The sequence below is a fragment of the Ovis aries genome, chromosome 5, assembly GCF_016772045.2.
Source record: "Ovis aries strain OAR_USU_Benz2616 breed Rambouillet chromosome 5, ARS-UI_Ramb_v3.0, whole genome shotgun sequence".
NCBI classification, from domain to species: domain Eukaryota; kingdom Metazoa; phylum Chordata; class Mammalia; order Artiodactyla; family Bovidae; genus Ovis; species Ovis aries.
Genome location: NC_056058.1, coordinates 81,865,036 through 81,882,128, shown reverse-complemented (window position 1 = coordinate 81,882,128; position 17,093 = coordinate 81,865,036). Strand labels below are relative to the sequence as shown.

Here is a 17,093-nt window from a genome sequence, read left to right as displayed (position 1 = left end):
CATTTATTTTGAGCTTAATGGCATGTATTTATATGATTTTCAGTCACTTTTATTTGTAGTAATAAACCCTTACTGTTGTTTTATAGCAATAACTTGATAAATAGTACAAAACTTCCCGGCCTGACTCAGACCGTGACAAGATACAGGGATAAACCCTATAGAAATTACCAGCACCAATTGTATGTAGATAGTGAAAGAGAAACACAGTTTGACAAATACAAATTCAGAGATCCAGTCTGTGGAATATTCCTGAAATTCCGTGTTCATAAAAGAAAGTTGTGAGAGTTTTATGAAATTTAATACCATTCTATAAGTGTTGACATTACTGAATGAGTTGGGACATACAAAGAAAGCTAACAAAATTATTCATTTATTATTTTTGATCATGCTAGAGAAAAAAATCAATTTTTTTTCATTCTCTGTGGAAACTCATTTTAAAACTGATTTTAAATTAAAAAATGATCAAAAAGTATACATCCAAAAGAAGTGACAGAATATAAGACATGTGTCAGGCTATGTTTACGTTTTATTTTGTGATCTTTGAAACTTTGTGTTTTATCTTAGCTTTTAAGATATAAAAACATCTTGATCTTTCTAAATGAAAATATTCACACATATAACCATTTAAAATTACATATAAATATGTCATGAACAATAAATATATTTATGATACATTGTTTAAGGCCAAATGAGAGGAGAAAAAGAAGGAAAAAGAGAGATGTAATGTGTATGTATTAATACTCTGTTCATAAACATTTAGGATATATTCTCGAAAGAAATTCTAAAATGTTAGCAGTCATTAAGAAGCAAAGGTGATTTATGGGTGATGTTTTTCTAGCATTTAATAAAATCTAGATAAAAACAAAATTTATATAAATGTCTTAAAAATTAATAAAAATCATTGTTATGAAAAGTATAAAACTACATTACTTCAAGTTTAGTGTGTGAAAGTCCCTCAGTTGTGTCCAACTCTTATGAGCCCATGGACTTGCAGGCAAATTCTTTACCACCTCAGCCACAAGGGAAGCCCAAGAATACTGGAGTGGGTAGCCTTTCCCTTCTCCAGCAGATCTTCCTGACCCAGAAATTGAACCAGGGTCTCCTGCATTGCAGGTGGATTCTTTACCAACTGAGCTATTAGGGAAGCCCTGACTGGACGTTGTAACTAGGTATAATAAAGTGATATACATTATACTTCATCTAATAAACATTCAATAATAACTACTTCCCGGTAGCTCAGATGGTAAAGAATTTGCCTGCAATGCAGGAGACCCTGGGTTCGATCTCTGGGTCAGGAAGATTCCCTGGAGGAGAAAATGGCAACGCACTCCAATATTCTTGCCTGGAGAATCCCATGGACAGAGGAGCCTGGTGGGCTACAGTCCATGGGGTCTCAAAGAGTCAGACACGCCTGAAGCACTACACTACTACTCCTCTTTTAACTGAACTATAATCATATATACAACTATATTAAATTAATTCCTTAGGATAAATTCTTAGAATTCTTATTTTACTGGGTCAAAACTTATATTTTAAATCCCTCATCTATATTGTCAAATTGCTTCTTAGGAGTTAGAAAGAATTAACATTCCCACTGGTGGTATGATGGTCAGTTATCACAATATTTTTATGCTTTGATATTTGCCTTTTAATTGGTTTTGTTTTTTTTATTTGATATATAGAAGTTTTGGTTTTCATCTTTATGTAGACAAGGAAATTTGTCACTTCTTTCATATTTTCATTATTTTCTTTTACTTATTCAAAATTAGATTAAAATATATACCTAAATTTTTCTATTTTATATGGTTTGATCAAAAAGCTAGTTAGGACACTAATCAATTTTTAATTTATTTTCAAAAATATTCAGTTACTAGGAGTATGCTTACTTTATTTGATTTGCAGAAAAGTTGAGATATACCTGTATATTAAAAATTGGGACATTTCATATTAAACATTAGGTTTTGAAAACTTGAGTTCTGGTTTTTCTGGGCCCATAATCTCCAAGGCTACAATGGACTGCAGCGGGTAGCTGCGGCCTCCGTTAGACTGTGCATATACCTTCTGGTTTGCCATCTCTCCTTACTGGGTTCTCTTAGGTCTATTTTCACTCTTGTGTGTGCCTCCTTCAGCATGGTAGGCATTCATTGGGAATTTTTATTTTAAATGATAAATTAGATAGATGGTCACAGAAGAGACATCAGGATTAATCTGGGCTTTGTTTTCCTTATAAAATTGTGTGCTGTCACTGGTGTCTGGAGAAGAATAGGTTCCAATTCTACTGAGTTCCAGTGACTGTGTGGTTTTGGCTGATCAGTGTTAGGGGTGTGTCCCTGGAGTGTGGAGGTATATTCTGGGGAATTTAGTCAAGACTATTGGCTAGTGGAAGATTTGGGCTGCACAATAACACTAAGTCAACAAAGACCATCTTAGCATTTAACAGGCTTTAGATTTAGTGATTTAAAAGGAACTGCTAGAAATCTCTGAGACATACTATGTGATAAATTATTATTATTTTTTAGAACATATGAAAGAGTAGATGAATGATTGAATATCCAACAAGTAGATTTCATTGCTGATGCAAGGGAAAGTAACTGAAGGGGAATGAGAGACCACTCAAATTCCTGAAAAAACTTAAAAGCTCAGAGTAAGTGAAGAGGAAAATAGTACCAAGTGACAGAGGAGATGGTAATGCTTGTCATGAGTCCACCTTGGCAGATGGATCAAAGAAACAGACTGATCAGGAAATTTAATTGATAAAAGTGTTATTAGATGAAGTTTCAAATTAAGAAAATAATGTATACCGTTTAGACTCAATATGTTGGTCTAATTTTATGAGGAAGCTGGTCAATGCAAAAATAGCTCCCTGTTCATCTGAAGACAAACATACATAGTACATTTGGATATATATATATATATATATATATATATATATATATATATGTATATTTTTTTTTCCCCTTGAGATAATCAAACTTCTCTAAAAATATTGACAGTGAAGTAAAATTTAGGACAACAAATTATTTTAGACAACCAACACTCCTGCTTGCAAGAATTCTTCTGTAGAATGAAATATAATAAACAGAAAATAATAAAATCTTACATTTTTAAGATACAGGTGAAAAGCAGACTAATGCCCACTTCTTAATTTTAAAAAAAAATTTCTTCTCTCATGGTTGCTGAGGCCTCAGCTTCCTGTAATGTGCTATCCAGGTGTTTTTTTTCCTAACTTCCTAATTTTATAAGGAAAGAGTTCTGCTTCAGACCCTTCTAGAACTATCCCCTACCCACCCCCACCCTATCCCATTAGCAGAGTCTCACATTCTAATGTGCACGCTGAGCTCCAGTTATCCAGGTATCAGGGGTCATCAGTGAGGATACCCTTAGCCTTCAGTTCAGTTCAGTTCAGTTCAGTCGCTCAGTCATGTCCAACTCTTTGCGACACCATGAATCACAGCATGCCAGGCCTCCCTGTCCATCACCAACTCCCGGAGATCACTCAGACTCACGTCCATCGAGTCCGTGATGCCATCCAGCCATCTCATTCATGTTGTCCCCTTCTCCACTTGCCCCCAATCCCTCCCAGCATCAGAGTCTTTTCCAATGAGTCAACTCTTCACATGAGGTGGCCAAAGTACTGGTTTCAGCTTCAGCATCATTCCCTCCAAAGAAATCTCAGGGCTGATCTCCTTCAGAATGGACTGGTTGGATCTCCTTGCAGTCCAAGGGACTCTCAAGAATCTTCTCCAACACCACAGTTCAAAAGCATCAATTCTTCGGCGCTCAGCCTTCTTCACAGTCCAACTCTCACATCCATACATGACCACAGGAAAAACCATAGCCTTGACTAGACGGCCCTTTGTTGGCAAAGTAATGTCTCTGCTTTTGAATATGCTATCTAGGTTGGTGATAACTTTTCTTCCAAGGAGTAAGCGTCTTTTAATTTCATGGCTGCAGTCACCATCTGCAGTGATTTTGGAGCCCCCCAAAATAAAGTCTGACACGGTTTCCACTGTTTCCCCATCTATTTCCCATGAAGTGATAGGACCAGATGCCATAATCTTCATTTTCTGAATGTTGAGCTTTAAGCCAACTTTTTCACTCTCCTCTTTCACTTTCATCAAGAGGCTTTTAGCTCCTCTTTACTTTCTGCCATAAGGGTGGTGTCATCTGCATATCTGAGGTTATTGATATTTCTCCTGGCAATCTTGATTCCAGCTTGTGCTTCTTCCAGCCCAGCGTTTCTCATGATGTGCTCTGCATAGAAGTTAAATAAGCAGGGTGACAATATACAGCCTTGACGTACTCCTTTTCCTATTTGGAACCTGTCTGTTGTCCTATGTCCAGTTCTAACTGTTGCTTCCTGACCTGCATATATGTTTCTCAAGAAGCAGGTCAGGTGAAAGGAATACTTCTCACTGTCCTCCCTGGGAAGACATTGACACATTTCCTTCCCTTCACTACCTCCTTCCCTTCCTTTTCTACTTTGGCTTCAAAGAAGAGACAAAATCAACCTAGAATGTAAGTTTCTTTGTTAGACCTCTTAGACTTTAAATGGAGTGAGGGAGGGAATCACTACTCCTTTTAAAGGCTTATGCAAAGAGGTATGATGTATCTTCCTTCTCAGCTTCAGGTACTTAGGAGATTCCTGCAAGGGACAGAGACTGCCCAGTTTATGAAGAACTTGTATCTGTTGCTTACCTTTGCACACTTCTGACACTGTAGTCAGGCTAGAATGCCACTGTAAATTCATACTACTAAGAGTTATTTAGATTTGTCTGGAGGTGCTAGATGAAGTGAATAATATAAAAGGAATTATAAAGATTTCCAATTTCCTTTTTGCCCCATACTGTGGGCTGAATATAAGGCTAGGTCACTGTCAGGAGTTATCTTTGATTCATAGATTTGTTTATTGAGGACTGAGTGATCTTATAATTTAGAAAGCAGCAATAATCTAGCCGTTATCCTGTGCTGTCTATGAGATGGTGGTTATTATTCCCATAGGAAGGAGTCCTTAGCCACTGCCAAAAGTGGTGACTTAAGCTCCATGCACCCCACCTCCTCCACAAGACTGCCTTTTAGGGCAAAGGTGCCAACTGGGACTGAAAAAGGAGAGCTGTTTTAGCATTAGAAAGGATTCTGCAGAACTAATTGGAAGCAAAAGGGCTAGCCACCCCCTTGTTAATGATGTAAGCTAGTCAGAAAATTCCTAAGATTATTCTTCTGCATGTGAAGAAGTAAAAAAAAAGCTAAAAGAAATATTATAATTCAAATATAAGTAGAATATTAAGCAGATAAAACAAGAAAATATTTTGCTATGGTTAAAAATATTAAAGAGGTTAGCAATTTCCTTTAAGTAAACTGACTAAAAGTTGTGGATCAATAGTATATGCATACTTAATTTATCAGAACAAAGGCTCTTCCAAAGGGACAACTTCTGGGCATTTCAGTCATTGCTTAAGGTTCCCCAGGCAGAGTCTCAGGCAGAACTGAGTCACCAGCTTGAGCCCTAGCCCAGAGTGACACATTACTTAATATAGGAAAGAAAAATGTTAAAATAATACAAAGATATTTTCAGCTGATGCTGAGTCACATCATCATATGCAATACTAGAAACATTTCCACCCCTTCCCCTACACACTATTATGTTGTATCCTACTCATTAATAAGAAAACCAGAAACTAGGTTACATATAAATACCCCTATTAATTTTATTTTTGAAAATAGACAAATGCAATTTTAAAACCTTTGGCAACCTTCCATTTTAATGCATGCTTAATTTACTCATCTCTAATTTGAAACAATCTAACGTATCCTCTAAACTCATCATTGAAAAAAAAAACACCTGATTTTTAGATTGCTTTATAATCTCTACTTTCAAATTCATGTTAATTTTTTCATTACATAATTAAATAGAAAATAGTCAGGAATTTATTCCTTACAATAAAATCATAAATAATAATTCCACTAAATAAATGGGAAATTTTAATCTTTTTATTGATGATTAGATAGCTGAAGGCCCACATTGCAATGGGATTTTACTCTATCACCTGTAACTTTTCAGTTCAAAATATCTACTTCGTTATATTTTAGACCACATATTATATTACCAGTCAAGTTGCATTCCTGTATATGCTTAAGAAAAAGATAATGATTAGAATCTGACTATAAATCCCTGAATTCTTGAAGGATTTAGCAAGACAATGGTGAAGTTTTGCTTCATAGTTTTTTTTATATATGCTTTATGGTTTTGTTCTAGAAAAATGAGAGCTTCTCTATGAATTAAAGTCCCCAAGATCATCAAATACAACAAAAAAGGCATGCTGTCATTGTGTGTTCAAAACCTTATTAAAAATCTCTTGGTTTCAAATTACTATTTTGTTCTGCTCACTCTCAAAGGCATAAGGTCAAGATGTTATAATTTTCTTCACAGTGAGGGCCATATTTCCTTCATCTTCCAATTTAATACAGACATTATGGTTTTGTTTAAGTTTGGGAAAAGTATGGGTTGAAAACATTTAATCAAATATTTCCTATAATATTAATACAATAATAATTTAAGAAAAATTGGAGCTGTCATATGAACATGCATAATATTTTATTTTGCTTTAGTTAATTATTTAAAATTACTATGTTAGGGAATGTGCTAGGAGTATTTTATCTTTAGAAGTAACAGAATCAATGTCAATGAAACACATGATGTTAAGTGTTATTCTCCCCATGGCTGAAAAAACAAACGGTATTTCTGCATTTGCCAATATACCATATATTAAAATGTATTTTGTTGAATTTTTTAGATGAAGCAGTGATTGCAAAAATTTTTTATTGGAGACTTTTCTCCTTAAGTCATAGTCTTTTGGAACCAGGAAAGTCAAATAAAATCTTAGACATTCATTGTTTATGGAGACAGAGGCATTTTTCTTTGAGTTTCATTTAGCTTTGGTCTAATTACTATGCTTGATATGTCAAACCAGAAGTCTTGTGTATTTTAAACAAATACCCATTTGGAGAAAAAGAGAGGGAGAGTCAATGAAAACCAGATAAAAGAGGCAATAGTCTAAAATTGTCCTTTGGACTGTTACAATATCATTTTCCCCCAGGTAATCGTATATTTAAATAGCTATGAATATGGTGGGCATGAAAGAAGTTTTTATCATTTTGTTTTACATCAAAAGACATTGCATTCCAGGATCCTGTCAAAGGCAACCTCAAGGTTTACAGCATCCAATCCCACCAAATCTTCACAAGCCTTTCTTTCTGGCAAAAAAAGTCTTTTTTTTTTTAATAAAAAACCTATCCTGTGTATTTATGAAAACTTACTTCCTGTCTACACTGACAGTAATTCATTCCTTAAAGATATTTTTTGAGCAAAGACTGGTATATATAAAATAACTATACCAACTGCCCTGGACCCAGGAAATCAGAGGCCATATGCTCTGCCACAAAAGGTCACTAAAATGGTCACATAAGAGTCAGGAACAGTACAAGTATGTCCATTTATTTAGATTTGTTTTGCAGCAGCTGTAACAGTTTCATGGGGAAAAGACATATGAAAATATGATGAGGGAGGTAAAACTAACATTATTTTCAGATGATATAAGTGTATATCTGAAAGAGAAGCAACTAAAAAAGCTGTAAAAGAGTAAAGCAAGTAAAAAACAGTAAATGATGTTGATAAAGTGACTGAGTATAAGTACATACACACAAATAACCTTCTTATAAATAGCTAGTTACAAAAGGTAACTGAAAAAAACCCCTTGTTTGAATAGGTACAAAAAAAGATAAAATGCATATATAGAAACCTAACAAGGGGAACTTAAAACCTGGATATATAGATAGCAATAATAAAATTATAAATATGCATATTCTCTCATTTCATCTAGACAAGCTCATTCTAAAGTCCTTATATATGTATAAGTATTAGTAGGGACAAATATATATATAGTATTAGTCAGGAAATTTTTTTTAAATGAAGAAGATGAAGTTATTTGCTCTATCAGTTATTAAAAATGTTGTAAATAAACATAATTAAGGATGTGGACTTGGCACATGGGTAGATAATCCAATGGAACAGTCTGTAAAAGCAGTCAGTAGAACCAAATGTATATGACTAGTTGATTGAGTTGGCATCTCATATCAGTAAAGACAGGAATTTATTCAATAAATGGCTTTTATAAAAGTAATAGTTTTCTATAAAATAAGTAAGCTCTACACTACCCTTTTCCACAAAAAAACAAATTTCAGCTGAGTAAGAAATATAAATACACATATGAAAGTATAATAGCCATAAAATTATTATACAAAAATATATGAGAACATATTATATGTTTATATGTTTATAAACTCAGAATAGTGAGAGTCTATCTTAGCAAAAAATCAAACCTAGATATCATAAAGCAAAGATAGTTAAATTTCATCATTACAAATATAAAACATTTTAGCACAGCAAAATCAAATGAAACAGCTATAAACTAGCTGGATAAATTTTTTGACATAAATATGACACACAATGGGCTAACTTCTTTTTTTATTCAGAGCTCCTACAAATCAAGAAAAAGGTCAACAGCCCAGTAGAAAAAAAGGGTAAGACACATGAAATGTTGGTAACATAAAGAAAATATGAATTATTTTTAAATATATGAAAAGTTGCTAAAATCACTCCTAATAAAATATATTCAAAATCTTGAGATAGCATTTTTTTTCTGCAAGATTGACAAGGCCACAAATTGCAAACACATTGTATTGGCCAAGATGTAAGGAAGACAAGTTTTCTGATGCATTATAGGTGGAAGAATGAATTCATGCATCTTTCATGAATGGCAGTATGGCGGTATCCACCACAAGTTAAATGCATGCACCTTCAGCCAACAATGCCACTTCAAGCAGTCTGTTCTAATGCACATACATGTAGTGCACATGTGTGCAAAATGTGCATTCACTGCCACACTGCTTGCAGTCAGGAAAGATTTGAAACAAATATCTATCCAAAAGGATTTCTGTTACACAAATATTATGCCTGTCCTTGATGCAATTTCAGAAATATATAATTTTTTTTGGTGAAAAGAAGCGAGAGGCATAATGTTTGTATAATTTAGCAATATTGTTGTATGATTATTGTATAATTAACATTATTGTGAACAGTGTGTGTACACATACACTGTAAACACACATGTGCAAAGGTATGTGTTTGTATGTATAAGTGTGTATATATGCATATCTTTTGAAAAGTACACAGCAATAGCTACTAGCTACAGCTGTTGGCCCTGTGGCAGCAACCCTATATAACTAGGGAATGTCATCAAGAAGGAAACCTCTATATCCCTGTATACCCACTTGGACCTTTGAACTTTAGTTGTGTGCGTGTTATTGTTTGTTCAGTTGCTAAATTGTGTCTGACCCTGTGACCCCATAGACTGGCACACCAGGCTTCCCTAACCTCTACTATCTTCTGGAGTTTGTTCAAACTCATGTTCATTTTCTAACCATCTCTTCGTCTGCCACCCACTTTTTCTTTTGCTTCAATCTTTCCCAGCATCAGGGGCTTTTCCAATGAGCTGGCTCTTGGCATCAGGTGGCCAGAGTATTGGAGCTTCAGTTTTAGCATCAGTCCTTCCAATGAATATTCAGGGTTGATTTTCTTTAGGATTGACTGTGCCGTCCAAGGGACTACACGTATTAACTACATGTGTGTGCATGTGTTAATTATTAAAAAAATATTTTAAGGACCTAAAACTAAGTCCCTCAATAGGTTGGACAGGAAACACAAGGGAAGGAAGAAGAGGCACAACGGATTTCTCTTACTAGGGTTAAACCCTAAAGTCAAAGGCTCACTCCTGTGTAATGACACTGCATATGTTCTGAAAAGAGCATCCATCAGGGAACCAAGCAGGGAAAGAGTAGGAACTCTTAATTTGGCGTAAAATATGTAGTTTTATAAATGATTCTTCTTTTAGTATTCACAAGAAGTTTAAAACATATTCAGTTATCTCCAAGGAGTATAGTTATCTTTATGGCAAGATCCGTTTGTAATGATTTGAAACCGTAAGGCTAATAACAATGAGACAACTAGAGAAAAACAAGAAGTGTTAACTGTAAGGAATCATGGTTCTGTGGTGCTGGAATAATTTGGGAGGTCTGACAGGGAGACAGGAATTCAGCTAGCAGAATTTGTAAGAATTCCTTTCAAATGGGGACAACAGGAGGAGCTTGGAGGAAAGAATTAGCGTGGTATTTATGGAGAGCAATGAAAAAATGTTATGAGTTATGCAAATATTTTAGAGAATTTTAAAGTGTACTTGAAACTCTACACTCAAAGTATGCTCTACAATGATAAATCAAGGTCAAAGTGGTTGCAGACTATACTAAAAAATGACGATTACAGTTATAGCCACTTAAACTGAAAATATAAATGAAGGAAATAAGTTAGGACAGTGACTGAAATAGATGCTACAACACAATGGTTATGGAAATTGCTCCTGGAAACAAACCAGGGCTCAGATCATGGCTCCTGCCTCCACCCCTCATTGCCATCTTAATCTTGGGCAAATCGCTTAGATATTTTGATCCTTGGTATCCTCAGCTGTTAAATAGAAATTATAATAATATTTACTTCATAAGTGCTTTTGTGATGACTTAGTGAAGCACCAGAATTAAAGATGCATTAGTGCTGAGCATATAGCTGCTGCTGCTGCTAAGTCTCTTTAGTCGTGTCCAGCTCTGTATGACCCCATAGATGGCGGCCCACCAGGCTCCCCCGTCCCAGGCAAGAACACTGGAGTGGGTTGCCATTTCCTTCTCCAATGCATGCAAGTGAAAAGTGAAAGTGAAGTCACTCTGAGTCACTCTGAGTCTGACTCTTAGCGACCCCATGGACTGCAGCCCATGAGTCTCCTCTGTCCATGGGATTTTCCAGGCAAGAGTACTGGAGTGGGGTGCCATTGCCTTCTCTGAGCATACAGCTGACCCTCTATAATTGCTGCCGGTAAAAAGGTTCCTCTATTCAAACCTACTCTAACTTGAGACCACAGACAATGTACTTAACAAAACTGTGCTGTATCCCTTCTGATGATAGTGACTTATTGTATTACTTTTCCCTTGCTGCTTAAAAGTTACCACAAATCTAGCAGTTTTAAAACACCAGTTTATTAGTTCACAGTTCTGTAAGTCAGAAGTTCAGGTGGCCTTGACTGGGTTTTCCACTTTTGATCCCACAATGTTGAGATTTAACTCCAGAGTCATTTTAGATATTAAAGAAAATAGATGTTTTGAAATGCAAAATAAAGTAAGCACAAAATGGTTTTAAAAATTAATAATAGTACTGAGTATAATTTGATCAAATAGTCTGACTCTTCCTAAATCTAGTTTTTTTTCATAAATATTATTCAATAATTACAAGAATACAAAATGCTACCTTTATGTTATTTGCTGCTTGGTCAATTAAAAGATGAGTTAAAATTTTTCCAGATAGTTTAATGGGGGTGGGGGATGAAAATTGAGATAATCAGCTATTGAGGAAAATCACATACAAAAGTTTGGGATTTTGTTTGGGATTTTGTCTCCATCACGTCGTCATCAGCACTGTGTGCCCACTACTGGCCTTGGTCCTTTTGCAATTACAATAATTTACCACAATGAGTTTGATACTCTTACCAACTCCATTTTACAGATGAGAATATTGAGACTTGGCAATTAACTGGCTAACTCTATGTTAAAAGAGTTAAAGAGAGAGACAGTATTCCAATTCAGATATGTTCTGCTCCAGAATGTAAACACAGAGCCAATAAAACTAGCTCTTGAAAACAAGTAAACTTCCCACAGTCCCTTTTTTTGTTTGTTTTCCTGATACTTCTTCCTGCTTTATTTTCAGACAACGTTTCTTGAGTTGTTTTCATTGTGGTGTTAAATAAAATATGTTAACAGGTGTTCAGAGAAAAAGCTTTCCTTAGTAAAAAAAAAAATAATAAGCTTACAGAATGGTGGATTAACACTTTGAAAAAGTTTCTTAATCACAGGACTTTTCAAAGTTTTTAATATGCTAACATTCACCATGAATCTTTAAGAACTGCTTTGATAGGTGATGTTGCCCAAAATTATTTGACTATGAAACTTTTTTTTTTCCCATTAGCATCTTGGGGAAAATAAGCCTGCAGAAAATATTTTGGGACTTGCTGTCTTCAAGTGATATATAGATTCATTTTTGGTGCTCTAGGCATATATTTGGAGAAGCTATAAAACTGTAGGTTAGACTGTGCGTGATTAGTAAAGGTCCCTTAGCACTTGATGTAAGGTAGAAATTCATAACAATTTTGCCCTTTTACCTTTTCTTTTCCTTTTATAAAATGTCTGTTTCTTGTGATCCTTTAACATTTCTTATATTCCACTTCTGAAGAGGCTGTATATAAGCTAGTAGGAGTGAAACAAGTCCTATAAATGTAAATTAGGTAAAGGGCCTGGAATTTTCCAAATAAAAGGCTTATTAGTACATGTCCATTATCAGTAAGTGGGGAAAAAAAGGAGTAGCTGTGTACTGGGAAGTATGAATATAAGACTGTAAGACTATATATAAAATTTCAGTTAGAAATGGGACTTAAGAAAGTAGAGCTCCTAAACTGGAAATATTTTACAAGTCGACTACTAGGTAATAAGAATGGCATTTATAGTCACAATTCCAGGCATTTGACCATAGAATATGCAAATATTCTATTCTGGAGCTTTTTTTTAAAGAACTAAAACCAAGGAAAGATAAAATTGTAGTAATGTACACTGTTGCCAAAAAATTATTTAACTTCCTAACATTCCTATTGAGGTCATATATTATCAGAAAAGTGAAAATGAACAGAGAATAAATAGGAAAGTAAACAAAACTTTTGGCATACTTTTTTCCTTTAATATCTCATCACAGAGTCACTAGTTTCTAATTTTATTTTGCTATTAATTTAATTTTATTCGAGCAGAGTTGGTTTATATTAGTCTCAGTTATATAGCAAAGTGATTCAATTATACATATATACATTCTTTTTCAGATTCACAGAATATTGAATCAAGTTCCCTGTGCAATAGATCCTTGTTGGTTATATAACTGTATGCACATGCATATATATATATATATATTTTGAGATTTAGCACTATGTTTTAGGAATAATACCTTAAAACTAATATTAAACATCTCATGCCAAAGAGTCAAAGAGCTAGATATTTTGTAGTGGACATATGACCACATGACTGATAGCGTACTTTCAAAATTAAGTAACAGTGATGAGCCAGAAAGTTGAAATGTGATTGTTTACAGCTGCTTTGTGGCAGCTCTAGACAGTGGCACCTTGCTCTAACATGTATGGCTTTCAGCAAGAAAGCAGACTGTAAATAAGTGATTCTCTCTCTTTCCTTTAGCAAAATCATTTTAGAGAAAATGTTCTTGTACCTCCCACCAAACTTGAGATCTGAACAAACCTTGTTTTCACTTAATTTTTGTTGTTACCATAGTTTTTATTTCTTTGCCAGTGGTACAATACTTTAACTTCTCTGTAGCAGTAGGCAATGTTACTTTTGCATCAGTCTTGCATCCTTGATCTCACTTCAGATTCCAAAGGAAGGTAGAAATTGAAGTTGAAAGGCCTCAAGGAAGCAAAAGGAGATGAAGTTGCATGACCAGTTGTCCTCTGCTATCTTTTTCTTAGTGCATTTTTAAAAATCCTTCCTTCAAGAATGTTTCCTTCAATTTTTTTTTTATATGTGTTTTCTGTCTCTCTCCCTACCCCCCTCTTTGGGGGGGGGGGGGAACAATTTTTTTTTTTTTTGAGACTTTGATTTTGGTACCTGCAACTGCTGGAGCTGAATCCGTATACCCCAAGCAAATAGTTTAAATGGAAAATAGAGAAGTAAGCACTATTGTAAGCCATGGGCTGTATTTTGGTTCGGCCACTTTGACTGCAAAAGCCAGTCGATTTACATTGCTTTTGGTGGGTAGCAAGGAAATGTGATCTCCCATAGTGATGCTTCAAGAATCTGTCCTTGTCTTTTATTTTCTTCCATGGTCCGCAAACTTGCCCCACTATTTCTTGTCTGAAACAGATGTCCTGCTTAAGGAGATGTGTCTGGCACTCACTTGCTCTGTGCCTTCACCTTTTTGCTCCGGTTTATAGAGGAGCCCACAAGCCTCTCTCCTCAACCCTAGAGCCAACTGAAGGGTGGCCAGATCAGTAGTAGACCATCCCCCCGGTCTAAGCTGATGAAAGTCTGCCTGCTTGACGAGGTTGTGCTTCCTGAGAATCCGGGACAGATCCCTTTGCCAGCGTTCTGTCTCTCAAGCAGCTCTGTGCCCCAGAGAGCCACTTTTCCAAACCTCTTAACTTCTTTTCCCGGCTAGACTGCGGACGGGGACTTCAGGGGATTCCTTAACGTGGTTCATTATAAAGTCCAGGCTGGAAACCAGGGGCATCTCAGACTCTGAGTGTGCTTCTCCTGAAGCCGGGGAGTCCCTGGCGTGGATGCAGACGGTACAGGCACTGTAGGAACTTCAGAGGTGGTGGCAGGTGCCAGGGTGTGGCTGCAGTTGTCTCCCTCTTCTCTTCCAGCAGAAGGAGCCACCTCTGAGACAGAGAAGAAGAAGAAAGACAGGAGGAGTGGGGCGAAGAGGGGGAGGCTGGTGGAGGGAGCAAGAAGGAAGGGGCGGGGGGTGGGGGGTGCGCTGGGCGGGCGGGCACTTGCGAGGCTCAGGCTCGCACGCACGCCGCCTCTGTTTGTACACAGTGCGCTCCCGACCAGCGGCTTGCTCGCTCCCAGCCAGCTCACGCTTCATTGTTCTCCAAGTCGGCAGCCCAGCCGCCGGCCGCAGCAACCGGAGCCAAGCGCACAGTCTGCGGGTCCGCGGGCGCGGGGGACCCGGCGCCCCGCCCCACCCGCCGCGCCTCGGCCGGGACCCACCCGCCGCAGAGGCTGAGCCCGCCGGCCACTCCTCGGAGCTCACCCACCTCCCGGCGCCACCAGAGCGCAGGCAAAGGGGAAGCAACATTCCTCTCTTGGGTCACCCCTCTTTCTCGTCCTCTCCGACAATTTGTTTCAGGAGACGCTGCGGGAAGAAGACATCTTCTTGAATCCTCTATCGGGGTGGGGTCTGCCGCTACCCTGCGGTGCCACCTCGGGCGACACTACCCTCCGCCAAGACCCTTGACCATCGGGGTCACGTCCAAGAGACGGGATCATGAAGCACTCGGTGGCTGCTTGGCTTCTGCTTGGGCTCAGCCTCAGCGTCCCTCAGTTCTGCAGAGGTGAGGCAAAGGGCCAGGGGCTGGCGGCCGGGACAGGCGGTGGGTCCCCCTGGGAGACACCGCGAAGGAGCTGGAGGCGGTCCCGGGGGCGCGCCCGGAGTGGCGAGCCCTGTGGGTGGCCCGGAGGAGGCTGCGCTCCCTATCCTGGGTGCCCAGGAAAAGTGCTTTGCAAAGTCAGAGCGGAGTGTTGGTGGGGCTGAGCTGGGAAGGGGGTGTAGGTTACCCAGATGAGATCTAGGAAAGATGGGGAGGAGGGAGAGAAATTTTGCTTGGCTCACAGTCGACAAGCAAACCCTCCCAGAGCCCGGTGGGTGATGCCGGATGCAGGCGCCAGGCGGGGCTTTCGCTGGGGAGCCAGGGAAGCTAGGTCGCCCCGGGCGGGCGTGGAGTAGTTGAAAGGGGAAGAGGCTGGAGACCCACTGGGCTGTCCGCCTCCAGAGTGCGGTGCTTTTACTACCAGGCCCACGCTGAGCAGTTTGCAAATCCGAACCTGGTGCTGGGAGTTTGGGCCGTGGGTGCGGTGGAGACGGGTCTGACAAGTCCCTTCGGCTTGCTCGCGTCTCCCCATCCTGGACGTGCTGCATCAATAATACAAAAACCCCAGGAACCCGCCTCTCCTGTAACCCCAGAGGCCCCAAGCTTTGCTCAGCATATCCTCCTGGTATAAGCCTAACTCTTGGTAATAAGGAATCGTGCATTGCAAGACAGCCCTGGCGCCCCCGCCCAAGAGCGGAAAAGTTATAAGAGCTGGTCTGGTGGTGGTTTTCACGACTTGCATGAAATAAACCAGTCTGTTAAAAAAATAAAATACAAGACTTTGAGGACTCTCCTGCTGAGTTGCGTAGCCGGCTTCCAGGTCCCTTGGAAGGATGGCTTGTCAATACAAGTCATTCTGGCTCCATCTCCACTAGCTTTGGGGTTGTAGTTGGCTGCCTGGAAAGGGCCAGCGGGAGCAACAGGGACCCTGGGTGGGTCATCGGAGGTGGACCTGAGTCCCTTCTGCGCCCACATATGCAGGCGACCCCCTCTCAGTGTTCCGCGGGTAATGAAACGGTCCACAGGCTGCTTCAAGTGGAGAGCTGAGTGCAGTACAGGGTTTAAAATGCTGTGCCTCTCCAAAAAGGTAGCTGGATTAAAACATGCGTTGACTCTGATCCATTTAATAGTAGACACTGCATGAATATTCTACACCATTTATCCGGGCGCCCGTCCGTCTGTTTCACGGGAAAATTGTGAACTCTTGGGCTACAATTTGCCCAAGAAGCTGGGTGTTCCTGGCCAGTTGCCCTCGATACCCAGCTAGTAGCTATCCAAGTCGAGCCCTTCCTGGGGGGAGGGGGGCTTCCCTGCTCCCTCCTTCATCCAGAATGTGGCTATTTTTCCCAGCGTGTAGGCGTGTGTAGGTGTGTGCCTCGCTGGCGTTTACAACGTGCCCTTCCAGTTATCCGGCAGAGGCAGCCACTCCACTGAAGGTTAAGGAATGGTAATAGCTCTGTAGTTGCGCTGCGGAGTCTCTCATCGATATGAAAAAGGCCGTGCTCCCGCTACGGACATTTCTCCTTTCTCTTATTTCCCCTCTGGATTCCTCCTGCACTTTGATCCCTTAGCAGGAATGGAAGGGAAAACAGCAGGCATTCCCATCTCCACCTTCCTTCCCTGCCTGCATTCCCACCCCAAACCGAAAAGCACACACTCACGCACACACGGGCACCTACTCCATGCCAACATCGCCTCCACCATCAGTCCGGTACCCGCGTGGAGGTGGAGGGCTGAGTGGGTGGAGGAGGAGAAAGTGCGTCTAGCGTGTGGGGCCGCGTTTGCCTCCCTAGG

At 39.1% G+C, this 17,093-nt stretch overlaps 1 protein-coding gene and 1 long non-coding RNA gene across 3 annotated transcripts in view; one reads left to right on the top strand and one right to left on the bottom strand.

Moving 5' to 3' along the window:
- Positions 1–7,478: 7,478 nt before the first annotated feature.
- LOC132659838 (uncharacterized) lies at positions 7,479–15,077 on the bottom strand. The gene is made up of 2 exons (XR_009600735.1): positions 14,967–15,077; positions 7,479–14,585 (listed from the first exon to the last, which is right to left on the bottom strand). It is a non-coding gene; the product is annotated as an uncharacterized LOC132659838 (long non-coding RNA).
- Positions 14,738–17,093, top strand: part of EDIL3 (EGF like repeats and discoidin domains 3) — a 474,131-nt gene continuing 471,775 nt past the window's right edge. For both annotated transcript variants that reach the window (XM_027970498.3, XM_027970497.3), the window contains exon 1: positions 14,738–15,263. In XM_027970498.3, coding sequence (XP_027826299.1) covers positions 15,197–15,263 — 67 coding nt within the window. In that variant the 5' untranslated portion in view covers positions 14,738–15,196. The remainder of the gene's footprint in view (positions 15,264–17,093) is intronic.